Here is a 14,712-nt window from a genome sequence, read left to right on the forward strand (position 1 = left end):
TTAGACAGATAAACATATACTAAAAGCTGTAAGGAACAGAAACACTGGTGGCAGCATGGGACTGTGTTGCAAAGAAAGTCCAGTTTTGAGAAAAAGATCCAATTAAAAATGTAATTAATCCACTCAAAATAGGTGAGGGCTCCTCCCAACTGTTGATAGACTGGCAAAATTCTATTAGTTTAAAATCTAATCTCAGGAAAGGCAGAGTGAAACATCATAAGCAGATCCCATAGAAGGGGCAGAATGTTCAAGGTATGAAGGTCTAGAATAAGTGAAGAATCCCAAATCCTAGTTAAGACTTTGTTGTGGGAGGTAGTATGAATTGTCCTGTGGTTTGGACTGGGGTGGAGCACTTTGCAATGGAAACTTGGCGCAAGAAGATAATAGGGCCAGAGGGTGAAAAAAGCAAAAGGAAGGAGGCAAATTTTGGAAGAATTTCTGTAGCTAGGATGAACTCAACAGTGTATCACATCAGAGAATCTGAGTCTGCTGTCTGTACTACATTACTTGCTTATGTAAAGCCAGTCTTGAGCAATGAATTCATGGGATAATGGGAGTTCCTCACTGTACAAAGAAACTTTCTCTGATTGGTGTAGTTGGCAGCACAAACAGTTTTCCATTCTTGACTGATCTGCAGGTTTTTAAGATTGTGTGACATGTAGAAAGTTTAGTGGATGCTGCTCCTGACATTATGGCTGAATTTTCTATGACCTTCAGCTCGTGTGTTAGGACTGAATTCCATATGAACAAAGGACAAATACAAGCACCAAGGTGGATTGCTTCATGTGGCTGGATCCTATGGAGAAATGTGCAAGAGTTGATGGAGTAGATTCCCCCTGGGAACACCCTGACCTCCCCCTCTCAAAAAAAAACCATGCTCAGGTTTGGGCAGGTCTGTCATGAACAAGGGGCTGCAATGACAGAGGGAAACTGGGCCAAATCTCAGTTGCAGAGTTAGTCTGATTGGCCACCGAGGTCTATTTTCCCCATTCCTCCTTGTTACTGTAACCTCCCTGTGCTGAAATGTCTTTTGTTTATAAGTGTTCACTGAAGGATTCCCAACCACCTGGTGGAGCTTGGGGATCTCCTGGAATTACAGCTGATCTCCAGCTAACAGAGATCAGTTCCCCTGGACAAAATGGCCGCTTCGGAAGGTGGACTCTATGGTGGACTGTCAGAGGTCCCTTTCTTTGCCAAACTCCTCCTCCCCAAGTTGCATCCCCAAAACCTACAGGAATTTCCCAACCCACGAATTCCTTAGCCCTAGTCCTCTGACCCCAGCATTGGATTTTCAGAGTATACAGTGGGTTGTGGGAAGCTCATGAGCTTTTCTGTGAGCTCCTACATCCACAGTATGTAGGGGAAAGTAAGCCTTTATTGGTGGGATGTCTGTCTGTTGTGAGCCTGCAACTCAGTTCTCCTCACAGAAAGGCTGTATGAATGGACAGGAGATAAAATATGCTGTACACAGATGTGAATTTAGAAGACCCAGTACTGTATACAAGCAATGTTAAGTTAACTTATTAGCTGAGATGGACAGATCCACTCTTCCAAATACATTTTAAGTTGAAACAATTGGTTTAATTTCTTGGCCATTATGTGGATGCTTAGAAGATTGGGTTGGATTTGGTATTTAAGATGTGGCATATGGCAAACATCACTAAGGTAACAACAAAAAGAAACGGGTGCAATGTTATTTATGTTTTATATTATCTTTATACTTAATTGATGGTATGAGGTGTATGTGATACTCAGTTTGCACTTTTTCATGTATTAAATTTTGGGTGGCAGCTTGGTGTGCAACACGTTTTTTCTGCTCCCAGAGATCATCAAGGGCCAGGAGTTACAGTCTCAGTCTTTGCTGCAGCATGTCATAAATGGTTCATGTCATAAAGGAAACCCCTGCCATTTGTATGATGCCTCCCTTCCCTGGACAATGTGGGAGGTGGGGTGGTGAGGTAGTTATATCTGAGGATGAAAGCCACCAGAGATCCAAGATGTGGACACTGCTGTGCATAGTACATGTAGGAATGTTGAGAGGAATAGTAAGTTCATTCCCAGCATCTATAGACATACCACACATATGACAATATTAAGGGATTTTTGTCCCTGAGGTGACTTTATTACAGTTTTATTACAGAGGTACAGTTTTCTCTGTCCCTAGTTAGTAATGCAAAATGTGTGAGGACAGCTGGAAAAGGTTACTGTTGTGATGTCAATACCTGTTGGGAGAAACTGATGACATCAAAGGTCCAGATTCATTTCAACACATTTGAATGCTGAATGGTCGGATAGTTTTCCGCCACCTTTTTGTTAATGCATCTAGTAATGTCACCTTCAAAAACCTCTATTCTTTTGCTACTACAAAAGCAGGAACTGTGCATTGCATAGTTCCAATTTATATTGTTGGGTTGATGATTCCGAGGTTGGGGAAGAGAGTAAATAAACAGATGTTGAGGGACGGAGTTTCCTAGGGTGTTGCATATTTTCTGCTCAGCAATTGAAGATCTGCCTCACAGGCCTGGGCTGCTTCCACTTCTGTTGGTACTGTATACAAGATTGGCCCTTTCATCATCAATCCCCTGCTTTTGTTTGCACTCACCCTCTTCAAATGATTCCTCACCGCCATTTTCTGCTTTTCCCTGTTTTTTCCCCAGTGTGACTATTATCTATCTGTATAGACTGACAAACTGTCAAAACTTTGAGTTAGCTTTAAAATGTGTGTTGTCTTTATTTCAGATTTGAAACCAGCATAATGTTGACATTCCAACTTTTGGACAAGTATTGTACACAATGGCACAGACAGAAGATCACCTGGACCATGACCTCCCGCTATGGCCCCTTCCGTCATGCTGGGCTAAAACGGTTGTGGGGCTTCTTTCCGTCATCTGCTTTGCTAACAGCTATGATGGTGACTTTGTCTTCGATGACTCTGAAGCTATCCTTAATAATAAGGTTGGTTGTATTCTGTCTTAGATTTTCATTCAGGTGTGTAAATAGCCACTTGGTTAAGTTTACTATGAAATGTAAGAATGTCCTCTAGGTGAGCAGGCAGGAAAACTCTTGAAAATGACACCAAACTGGTTAGTGTGCATTGGTGATTTTTTTTAAACCACAGATGACTTGTATGGTAGATAGACTAGTAAAACTTTTTGTGGACTAGTAACGTTTGCAGACTAATTAGCAACTCTGTCTCAGCATAACAAAATGTCCTGTAGTAAAACTTGTATTTGAAGAAGAAGATGCTTTTTCTTTTTTCAAATTTTCATATTGTGAACCAGGGCCATAATTAACCACATTTCATGAGGAAATTCAAATAATTGAATGGAAAATCAGTGATTCCTTCATAACCAACTGCTCTTACCATCCCAAGGGTCTGAGAGATGCAAAAACCGAGTCACCATAAAAAAAACCATTTAAGTTCATGAGCTGCCACATCTTTAAAGTAAGCATCTTCTTTTCATAGTCAGAATTTGGACCACCACTACTGGACCAGAGCAGGGAGGGCAAGCACTGATTGCCATCTATCTATTTTATTTACCAGATATTCCCCTGTCATATAATGGTATTACACTTGTCTTCTGCTGGTGAGAGAAATGCAAATACCAAGAACAAGCTGGTGAACCATAAGCGTATGACTCCTGTCCAAATGTGGAGGGAATGTTTTGGGACCAAAACTTACTAAGTTCTGTGAACTATGGTATTAATAAAAGAAACTGCATTTTTAATTTTAGAAAATATATATATACAAGTTCCATACTGGTCAAATGTCATTGCCTCACACAGACACAGGAGATTTGACATAATATGGGGGTGGGGGAAAGCTGCACTGTGATAGCTAACTTCAAACAGTTTATTTGATATGGTTTGTGTCCTGAATTTTAATGTACACAAGCAATTACTGTGTAATTTAGTTGTATTCCTAAAGATAGAACAGATGAGAAGGATCGATTTCATGCTGTGTCATGCATTTTCAGATTCCTGGAATAGTTATATAGGGAAGCACAAGCAATGACAATGCTTTTTTTGAAAGTAAAGAGATGCCCATTGAAGGGCTTGAGAATTCTCAGGTGTTCTGCACCTTTTCAGCCATTGGGCCCAGACCACAGAGTGATTTTCTTCAGGAGGTTCTTTGACCTTGTCCAGTATATTCCTGTTTTCTTAAAATAGTTTCTGTTTTGAAGAGCTTCAGGCATTGGTAGGGCTTTTTGTTCCTTATTCTAATTCTGTTGTTTTCTTGATCTAACACTGCTATTTTACTGGTTCATAGAATCATAGAGTTGGAGGAAACCACAAGGGCCATCAAGTCTAACCCTCTTCCATGCAGGAACACACATCAAAACACTCCTGACAGAGGACCATCCAGCCTCTGTTTAAAAACCTCCAAAGAAGGAGACTCCCCCCCCCCCCCCCCCAAGGCAGTCTATTCCACTGTCGAACAGCCCTTATTGTCAGGAAGGTCTTCCTGATGTTTATGTGGAATCTCTTTTCCTGCACCTTGAATCCATTACTCCTTGAGTTAATTTCTGGAGTAGCAGAAAGCAAGTTTCTTCTATCTTCAACATTACATCCTTTCAAATATGTAAACATGGCTATCATGTCATCCCTCTTCTCCAGACTGAGCATTCCTAGCTCTCTAAGCCACTCCTCATAGGTCATGGAATCCATGGAAAACCTTTTAACGTTTTGGTCGTCCTCCTCTGGACCCGTTCCAGCTTGTCAATATCCTTCTTGAACTGTACCACCCAGAAGTGGACACTGTATTCCAGGTGAGGTCTGATCAATGGTACTATTATTTCTCTCAATCTAAACAATATACTCCTATTGATACAGCCCAGAATCACATTGGCTTTCTTGGCTGCCTCATCATGCTGCTGACTCATGTTCAACTTGTGGTCCACTAAGACTCTCCGATCCCTTTCACATGTACTGTTGCAAACCATCTATAACCCTTCTTATATCCATTCATTTCATTTGTTCTGCCTAAGTGCTTTGGCCCAGCTTTCTAATTTGCCCAGGTGATTTTGAATTCTGACCCTGTCCTCAGTAGTATTAACTACTACTCCTAATTTGATGTCACCTGCAAATTTGATTAGCATGCCCCCTATTCCATCATCCAAGTCATTGAGAAAAAAATTGAATAGCACTGAACCCAGGACAGAACCCTGCAGCACCCCATTAGTCATTTCTTTCCAGGATGAAGATGAGCCATTGGTGAGCACCCTTTGGGGTCGGTCAGTCAACCAATTACAAATCCATCTAACAGTACCATTGTCTAGCTCACATTTTACTAGCTTGCTTGCAAGAATGTCATAGGGGACCTTGTCAAAGGTCTTACTGAAATCAAGGTATTCTATATCCACAGCATTCCCTTTGTCTACCAAACTTGTCACTTTATCAAATTAGTCTCACATGACTTGTTTTTGAGAAACCCATGTTGACTTCTGGTGATCTTGGCATTCCCTTCTAAGTGCTTACAGACTGTCTGTTTAATGATCTGCTTGAGAATCTTTCCTGGTATTGATAGGCTGACTGGCCTGTAATTGTTTGGGTCCTCTTTTTTCCCCTTTTTGAAGATGGCGACAAAATTAGCCTTCCACCAGTCTTCTGGGACTTCTTCTGCTCTCCAGGAGTTCTCAAAGATTATTGCAAGTGGTTTTGAGATTACTTCTGCCAGTTCTTTTAATATGCTAGGAGGAAGTTCATCAGACCCTGAGAATTTGAATTCATTTAAATAGCCAGGTATTCCTATACTCCTTCATTATTTATTCTGCGTTGAATTTCCCCTACTGTATCTTCTGTTCCATTTTCTTCAGTTGAGCACTGCTTTCCTTTTGGGAGATGACTGAGGCAAAGTTGGTGTTGAGTAGTTCTGTCTGTTCCCTGTTAGCATTTTGCCATCTTCTCCATGCAGTAACTCTATCATATCCTTTTTCTTTCTTTGCTATTGACATAACCAAAAAAGCATTTTAAATTATTATTTTTTTACCTCTTAGGCAAGCTTGAGCTTATTCTGCGCTTTAGTTTCTCTAACTTTCTCCCTACACATCCTGGCTATTTGTTTGAATTCCTCTTTGGTGATTTCCCCCCTTTTACATTTCTTGTACACGCCACTTTTAAATTTGGCAGGGGTTTTTTTGGTGCTGATTTATGTGTTTCCTATTTGGGGATTTTAAAGTACCAGTTCTGTACATTTTTGTGTTTACATGCATTATTTATTTACAGTATAGAGGTAGAACATAAATGCATTTGTTAAAATATTTAAAAATCCTAGGTGTTTTTTTCATATTTCACTTTACTACTACCCCCTTCTAAAATATCATGACATTTAAATCTGAATAATCAGATGGCCCCATATTTCTGCCCTTAAGAGGGACACTATTAAGCTATTTAACTACCAGGTCTTTCCTGCCCAAGTTATTTTTGTTGAGATATCTTCTGTGAAACGGGCTGTTATCAAACAGAGACATCTCAAGGGCCAGCTACTGAAACCATTAGCAGCCAGAAGGTGGAGATGAGTGAAGGACTAAGGGCATCTGAGTGAAGGACTGAGGGCATCTGGCTAAGCTTTATTTTTGTTGTGTAAAGGGGAGGGGACCTGTCACATGATCACATTGAAGCTGGCCTTATAGTGAATAAAACCCTTGATCCATCAGAGTCAGTATTGTCCAATCAGATTGGCAGCAGCTCTCAAGTATCTCAGACAGAGGTATTTCACATCACTTACGTCCCGATCTGTTTAACTGGAGATGCTGGGGAATGAACCTGGCACCTTTTCCATGCCAAGTACATGTGCTGCCTCTCAGCCGTGGCCCCTGCCAAATTGTGTGTCTCACCAGCTGTATTTAGATTTGAAAGTGTGGTCTACCTTTCACTCTTATGATGTCACTAACTTACCTTCTATACACAAGAGCAGGGGTAGGGAACCTGCGGCTCTCCAGATGTTCAGGAACTACAATTCCCATCAGCCTCTGTCAGCATGGCCAATTGGCCATGCTGGTAGGGGCTGATGGGAATTGTAGTTCCTGAACATCTGGAGAGCCGCAGGTTCCCTACCCCTGCACAAGAGGTTTTGTGATGCAGTAAATGGAAAATGGCCCCAAATGGCCTGGGGAGCTGGGTAGGAAGGCTTGGGTTCCACTGATCTTTCAGCCATATTCAATGTTTTTGTCGGATTAGCTTTAGGCAAATCTCTGTCTCTTGGCTCTTAGCTTACGGAGAAGCACATGACAACATACATAGGGTTATTTCCTTTAAATGTCATGACAAAAGGGGATAATACCCTGCATTCTACAGTGAATTCCCTTGAAGGAAACCTTCGAAAATATATGTCCAGATTTGTCGTCCTGCGTATGATCACTGTTTACAGTGTGTTCCAGCTTGTTCCCAAACCCCTAGCACAAGCGTTCACACAGCAGGCTCCTCATGCGCCTACCATCCATACTGGAATACCCTTCCGTAATCCATTTGACTAGCCTGTTGCAGTGTTTGTGCTTGCAATTTGCTCCCCTTGTCCAAACTCTTTTGTATTAAATATATTAGTGTTCAATTTATCTGCTTCCTCCTTCAAAAAATGCATTAAGATTCTGCTCAAGGATAGTAGCATAAAATCAATCAGTTCAGCAAATAAACTACAATACACAGTCTGCATTTTAAAATGGGGGGGGGACTTAATTTATTTTTGATTTTATATCATTGCACATTTGTCTTAAAACAAAATGGTATGTTTTGTTCCTGCTGAAATGTTGCTTTATTTTCTAGTTCTACTTAATTAAAGCCACTTCCAGAAACTGAAGTCAATGAGCTGCCCTTTGAACAAGGCAGAATGCAAGACATAATGAAAGTTGACTTCATTGATAGCACATCATATTTCGTTCTTTTTCCGTGCGAGCTCTAGCCGGTGAAGCCGTTTCATAGATCTATAGATTATGGGCAAGCTGGTGGTGGACGCCATACTGTGATTCTTTTATTAACTTTTTCTTCTGCCTTTACAATTCCAGCTTGTGGTACTCTTCTGCGGTTGGCACACTGCCTACTATAGCACAGAGCAGTCTGTTACTAGGTTTTATTGGCATTCAGGGCTGTTTTCCAGATGCTTTCTTGCCATTACAAGCAGCTCTTAAAAAGCTGTGTACAGCAAATGATTTGTCTTTTGTGTGTTTAAGAAGGGCAGACATTTGGACAAGTAAAGCATTTCAGGCAGAATGTGTCTCAGTTGCATGTATTAATTAGAATGAATCTTTTTCTGAATGTTACACCCATTGATGCAAAGGCTGTTATTTAAACTCAGATGCTTGAAACTGGATATTCTAAGCAGTAAGAGGAATATATGCATGACTTTTCCAAATGTGCGCTTGTTGAAAGTGGATGGAAAAATAGCATTCCTTTTTGTGTGTGTGTGTGGGACTAATCAATAACTAAAGTTTTTGTTATTGTTTCCCATAGGCAATGTTTCCGTATTCTTAGCTTCTTCTTCTGGGTTGCTTTTTGAGTTGGGTAATTTACATAACCACTTCTCAGGCATATGTTTCAACTGTTGCATGAGTCATAACATTTGTCAGCCCAGATTGAATGAGGAGGTAACGGCGGTGTTGTCAGACAGCTCCACAGTAGGCCAGAAGCCAATTTATCATGCATATTTTTCATTTTTCCTATTGAAGTTTTACTTCTATTGATTGTATGTAGCTGGCTTTATTCTAGTTGCATTCAGATGTGAAACTACCTTGAGTGCCCTGCCTCTGCCAGTAAAACAGAAATGTTTTAAAACAAATAAATATTTTCTGGGAAACAAGTCCTGCTGAGTTCAGTGGAAGGTTAAGGATGGTCTGTGAATTACTTTCGGGATGCTGCTGCTACTGCTGCTGCTGAAAACACGCTCTCTGTGGGTGGCTTTCTTACCCTTGGCTGCAGTTTGAAGCAGTATTTGCTACATGAGCTGGTGCCATCATAGAAGGGCTATATCTGACCCATCTCCATTTTATTGTTGGCTTTCGCCCTTGGGTAGCATCTGTGTCATGGCTCTGATTCAGCCACTGTGCTGATGTAGTCACTATCTGGGGCGGATAATTTGCTGTGGAGATGCTGTTGTAGATGGCCTTAACACTTGGGGTGCCACCCTCCAGGTGGGGCCTGGAGATCTGCTAGTACAACAGATCTCCAGACAATAAAAACCAGTTTCCCTGGAGAAAATGGCTGCTTGTTAAATGTTTGATATGTTTGATATGAATGTTAATAAAGAAACACATTTAAATATAACATAAGAAAAAGCCTGCTGGATCAGACCAGACTCCATCTAGTCCAGCACTCTGCTACTCGCAGTGGCCCACCAGATACCTTTGGGAGCTTACATGCAGGATGTGAAAGCAATGGCCTTCTGCTGCTGCTGCTCCTGAGCCCCTGGTCTTCTAAGGCATTTGCAATCTCAGATCAAGGAGGATCAAGATTGGTAGCCATAGATCGACTTCTCCTCCATAAATCTGTCCAAGCCCCTTTTAAAGCTATCCAGGTTAGTGGCCATCACCACCTCCTGTGGCAGCATATTCCAAACACCAATCAGACGTTGCATGAAGAAGTGTTTCCTTTTATTAGTCCTAATTCTTCCCCCCAGCAATTTCAATGTATGCCCCCTGGTTTTAGTATTGCAAGAAAGAGAAAAATTTCTCTCTGTTGACATTTTCTACCCCATGCATAATTTTATAGAGTTCAATCATATCCCCCCTCAGATGACTCCTCTCCAAACTAAAGAGTCCCAAACACTGCAGCTTCTTCTCATAAGGAAGGTGCTCCAGTCCCTCAATCATCCTCGTTGCTCTTCTCTGCACTTTTTCTATCTCTTTGATATCCTTTTTGAGATGTGATGACCAGAACTGAACACAGTACTCCAAGTGCGATCGTACCACTGCTTTATATAAGGGCATGACAATCTTTGCAGTTTTATTATCAATTCCTTTCCTAATGATCCCCAGCATAGAGTTTGCCTTTTTCACAGCTGCCATGCACTGAGTTGACATTCCCATGGAACTATCAACTAAGACGCCCAAATCCCTTTCCTGGTCTGTGACTGATAGCACTGACTCCTGTAGCGTGTATGTGAAGGATATTTATATATAACTCTTCAATTTTTGTACCAAGGTAGGGAGATGTTATACTATAGTTATATCTGCATTTACTTAGCTGTTTTTTTATAAATTGAATTTGGTTTAAAGTACTTACTAAGATCTTAAAGCTTTCTGGTTTTAATATCAATGAAAAGTTTATTATATTATGGATAACTTTTACAATGGGTAATGGGTGGAAAGTCTACATAGTTATTTGTAGTTTTTCTCTTATGTTGTTTTTGTAGTGTGGAGTGACTGGATCAGAAGCATTTCTAGACAAACTGGAGCCCTGGGCAAAACCTGAGTTTGATGCCCCCCCTTGGGCGGCCACCCTCCCCCACTGTGACCAAACAATGATTTTTTCCACCAGGTTGTTTCAAAGTCACCATCACATTATAGAATATCCCCAACTCACAAATCTGAACACAGCAATGGGCCATGACACACAGCAGAAATAATTTTTGGAAAACATTTTCAAAATGCTTTCAAAATGTTTTATTACTGCTATGAAAACATTTTATGGTGGTGTATCCAGTCCCCCCAATTGGGAAACAGCATCACTTTCAATGTTATTTAAACTGGGGACCCCGGATTCTCCCTTTAAGGTGGATTTAAAAGGAGAATCTGGGCTCCCTAGTTTAAACAAGTGATGCTGGAATCCACCCCCAAACAGCATCATTTTCAATGGTGTTTTAAACTAGGAGCCCAGATTCTCCTTTTAAATCCACATTAAAGAGAATCTGGGATCCTAAGCGAACTAACATTGGTATGATGCTATTTTGGGGTGGATTCTCCCCCACTCTGAAACAGCATCCCTTTCAATGTTAAAACTGGGGACCTCAGATTCTCCCTTTAAATCCATGCCGAAGTGGGTGGATTTAATAATAATAACAATAACCTTTATTAGGCACTGAGAGAATAAAAGAAAGAAAATAAATAAATAAAAGAAAATAAATAAATAAATAAAAGAAAGAATAAAAGAAAGAGAATAAAAGAAATAAAGTAAACACAGAAAAAGAAAGAAAGAAAGACAGGCTCCTTCTGCACATGCAGAATAATGCACGTTCAAACTGCATTCAATGCTCTTTGAAGCTGTGCAGAATAGCAAAATCCACTTGCAAACAGTTGTGAAAGTGATTTGAAAACACATTATTCTGCGTGTGTGGAAAGGTCCAAAGAAAGAAAGAAAGAAAGAAAGAAAGAAAGAAAGAAAGAAAGAAAGAAAGAAAGAAAGAAAGAAAGAAAGAAAGAAAGAAAAGCATTGGCAGGAAGGGAGTGGATTTGAAAAGAGAATCTGGGGAAATTTAGGGGGTGCCTGTTGTCAGGGGTGCAATTATAGCACCAAAATTTCAGAGTATCTTCGTGAGACCCTACTGATGATACCACCCAGGTTTGGTGATGTTTGGTTCAGGGGGTCCAAAGTTATGGACCCTCAAAAGGGTTGCCCCACAATGGGGGATGGGGCACTCCCTTTGGGAGTCCATAACTTTGGACTCCCTAAACCAAACATCACCAAACCTGGATCATATCATCAGGAGAGTCTCCCAAAAAAATCCCTGAAATTTTGGTGCTGCTAGCCTAAAATCTGCGCCCCCTGCAAGCCAAAAACAGAAAAAACACTGACAATACAAATCCCCCACAAACGAACCTGCAATTTTGTCGCCCACCACAAGGTGGTGCCCTGGGCAGCTGCCCACTTTGCCCAATGGGAGGACTGCCTCTGGAGTGGATCATTATTGTGTAATTGTTCCTATTAGGTTGTTGTAATTTCTATAAAATCAATAAAAAGGAGAACACAGCTTTTGGAGGGTGAACGCTCTTACATTACACTCCATTAAAGTCCCCCCTCCGCAAACCTTGCCCTCCTGTGGCTCCACCCCCAAAATATCCAGATATTTCCCAACCCAGAGCTGACAACCCTACTTAACATGGCAAGAGTGATATCTAGTAATTTGAGCTGGCCTACAAATGGGCAGAGGGATACAGTTCTAAAATTGTTGGTGATGTCTCTGGAATCAGTGCTTGTGTTTGTGTCCATAGTGGAGAATTTGGATTGACATTTGACCTAATACATCTGTAACATCACCTGATTTTCTAATTAGGCTTAGGAGATAGGGAACACCCAAGGAGTTCAAATGTCCTTCCCCCCTTCGCTAATAGGTATTGATCTCTTATTGGAGTCCACTATCATGACCATAAGATGGGTAACAATTCTAACACTAACCAGGAGTTTGCAGCAGTGTTGCCAGCCAGGTTTGCAAACTCTGGTTTGACCTAATGATGGATAAGTATTCAGAATGTTGTACACTTCACATTAAAAGTAGCTGAAATTGGGGTGGGGAAACCAAGGAAAGGAAGCATCTATATAAAAAGCAGGAGTGCTATAGGCTTGTTTTTTAGTTGACCAGGAACACATCTGAACAAGGAAATTCAATTTCCCCTGGCAAAAAATTATCTTATTGAAAACTGGGTAATGGCTCGGTTGAAGTGAGCTCTAGAGCAATGTTTTCCAACCTTTTTGACATCACGGTACCCTTGACCTCACTCTTCAAATCTCACAGTACCCCGGCCATCCTCCCCCCACCTTCCCCTCCCAGGGTGAAGGGAAGCACAGGAGTGGGTGGGAAGTGGCTGCTGACCTTGTGGCAGGCCCTCCCCCCTGGGCCAGCTCCATATCCTTGCTGGTGCCGGCAGGAGACACCGCAAAAGTGAGGGGGGCCAGTAGCATTGCCGTGGTACCCCTGAGACATAGAATAGAATAGAATCTTTATTGGCCAAGTGTGATTGGACACACAAGGAATTTGTCTCCGGTGCATATGCTCTCAGTGTACATAAAAGAAAAATACATTTGTCAAGAATCATAAGGTACAGCACTTAATGATTGTCATATAGGTCTAGTAAGCAATCAGGAAACAATCAGTAGTAATGAAAACATAAAATGTAAAATCATAAAATAAAATAAAATGTCAGCACAGGCTGTAGTCATACAGTCATAAGTGGGAGGAGATGGGTAATAGGAATGATGAAAAAAGTAGTGCAGTAATTATATAATAAGTATATAATAAATAGTTTAACACTATCGAGGGAATTATTTGTTTAACAGAGTGATGGCATTCGGAAAAACTGTTCTTATGTCTAGTTGTCTTGGTGTGCAGTGATCTGTAGCGACTTTTAGAGGGTAAGAGTTGAAACAGTTTATGTCCAGGATGCGAGGGGTCAGTAATATTTTCACAGCCCTTTGACCCTTCGCAGTATACAGGTCCTCAATGGAAGGCAGGTTAGCAGCAATTGTTTTTCTGCAGTTCTGATTATTCTCTGAAGTCTGTGTCGATCTTGTTGGGTTGCAGAACCAAACCACACAGTTATAGAGGTGCAGATGACAGACTCAATGATTCCTCTGTAGAACTGTATCAGCAGCTCCTTGGGCAGTTTGAGCTTCCTGAGTTGGCGCAGAAAGAACATTCTTTGTTGTGCTTTTTTTGATGACATTTTTGATATTAGGTGACCATTTTAGGTCATGAGATATGATGGAGCCTAGAAATTTAAAGGTCTCTACTATTGATACTGTGTTGTCTAGTATTGTGAGAGGAGGTAGGATGGGAGGGTTTCTCCTGAAATCTACCACCATTTCTACGGTTTTAAGTGTGTTCAGTTCTAGATTGTTCCAGTGGCACCACGAGGCTAGTTGTTCAACCTCCCGTCTGTATGCGGTTTCATCGTTGTCTCGAATGAGACCAATCACTGTTGTATCATCTGCAAATTTCAGTATTTTAACAGATGGATCGTTTGAGATGCAGTCATTGGTATACAGAGAGAAGAGAAGTGGTGAAAGTACACAGCCTTGGGGGGCCCCTGTGCTCATTTTACATACTCATGGCACCCCAGGGTACCACAGAACCCTGGTTGGGAATCACTGCTCTAGAGTATGAATTAATGCAGCAATCAGCTTGTTAGTCTTTAAGTTATCAAAAGACACGTAGTTTTCCCAGATGGAAAATCAGCCCCACCTGGGTTTGTGTGAATTAGCACAATTGTGAGTACGAAGGTTAAATCCAGTTGTTCTGTAGGTGAATTGGTGACTGTGTACACTGATTCAGTCACATTGCCATCTTTGGAACTTCACTGGCTAACCTGCTAATTGAATCACCAATGCAGGGCAAAATCCCACCTCCTATTAAATCAAATAGAAGCTTGGGCACTGATTTCTAGGAGGCCAATTTAATTCAGAGTGTTTCTGAATCTCTTATTTGCTTTGCCTTATTTTGTTATTTATTGAAGGGTTTTTTAAAGCCTATGGATATCAGCTGTGCAAATTATTTCGGCACTGTAATACTTTAGGCTCCATGCATCAGTAATTTTTATTATTTGCATTCTATTTTGTGAATGTAATGAGATTGCCTGCCGTTTTCCATCATGGCTAAAGTTGCTACTAGTGTGGAACAAATATGTTGATATTCTCTCGCTACTGCCCAAGTCCTGGGTGTGAAGAAAGCAACATTAAGTCCGCAGTCCTGTGCACCCTTACCTGTGAATCATCCATATTAGATATAGTGGAACTTGTATTGAGTAAACTTGTATAGGATTTAGTTGTACAGCTATTAGACTACTCATATGT

General features: G+C 41.0%; 1 protein-coding gene across 4 annotated transcripts in view; it reads left to right on the forward strand.

The window, feature by feature from the left end:
- The window catches only part of TMTC4 (transmembrane O-mannosyltransferase targeting cadherins 4), a 54,008-nt gene that overhangs the window by 1,662 nt on the left and 37,634 nt on the right, over positions 1–14,712 (forward strand). For 2 of the 4 annotated variants that reach the window (XM_048493282.1, XM_048493283.1), the window contains exon 2: positions 2,740–2,955. In XM_048493282.1, coding sequence (XP_048349239.1) covers positions 2,794–2,955 — 162 coding nt within the window. In that variant the 5' untranslated portion in view covers positions 2,740–2,793. Of the gene's footprint in view, positions 1–2,739; positions 2,956–14,712 lie in introns of those variants that run through there. The other 2 variants (XM_048493284.1, XM_048493285.1) reach the window with 1 other exon arrangement.

The sequence above is a fragment of the Sphaerodactylus townsendi genome, linkage group LG04 (genome assembly GCF_021028975.2).
Source record: "Sphaerodactylus townsendi isolate TG3544 linkage group LG04, MPM_Stown_v2.3, whole genome shotgun sequence".
In the NCBI taxonomy this organism is placed as follows: Eukaryota; Metazoa; Chordata; class Lepidosauria; order Squamata; family Sphaerodactylidae; genus Sphaerodactylus; species Sphaerodactylus townsendi.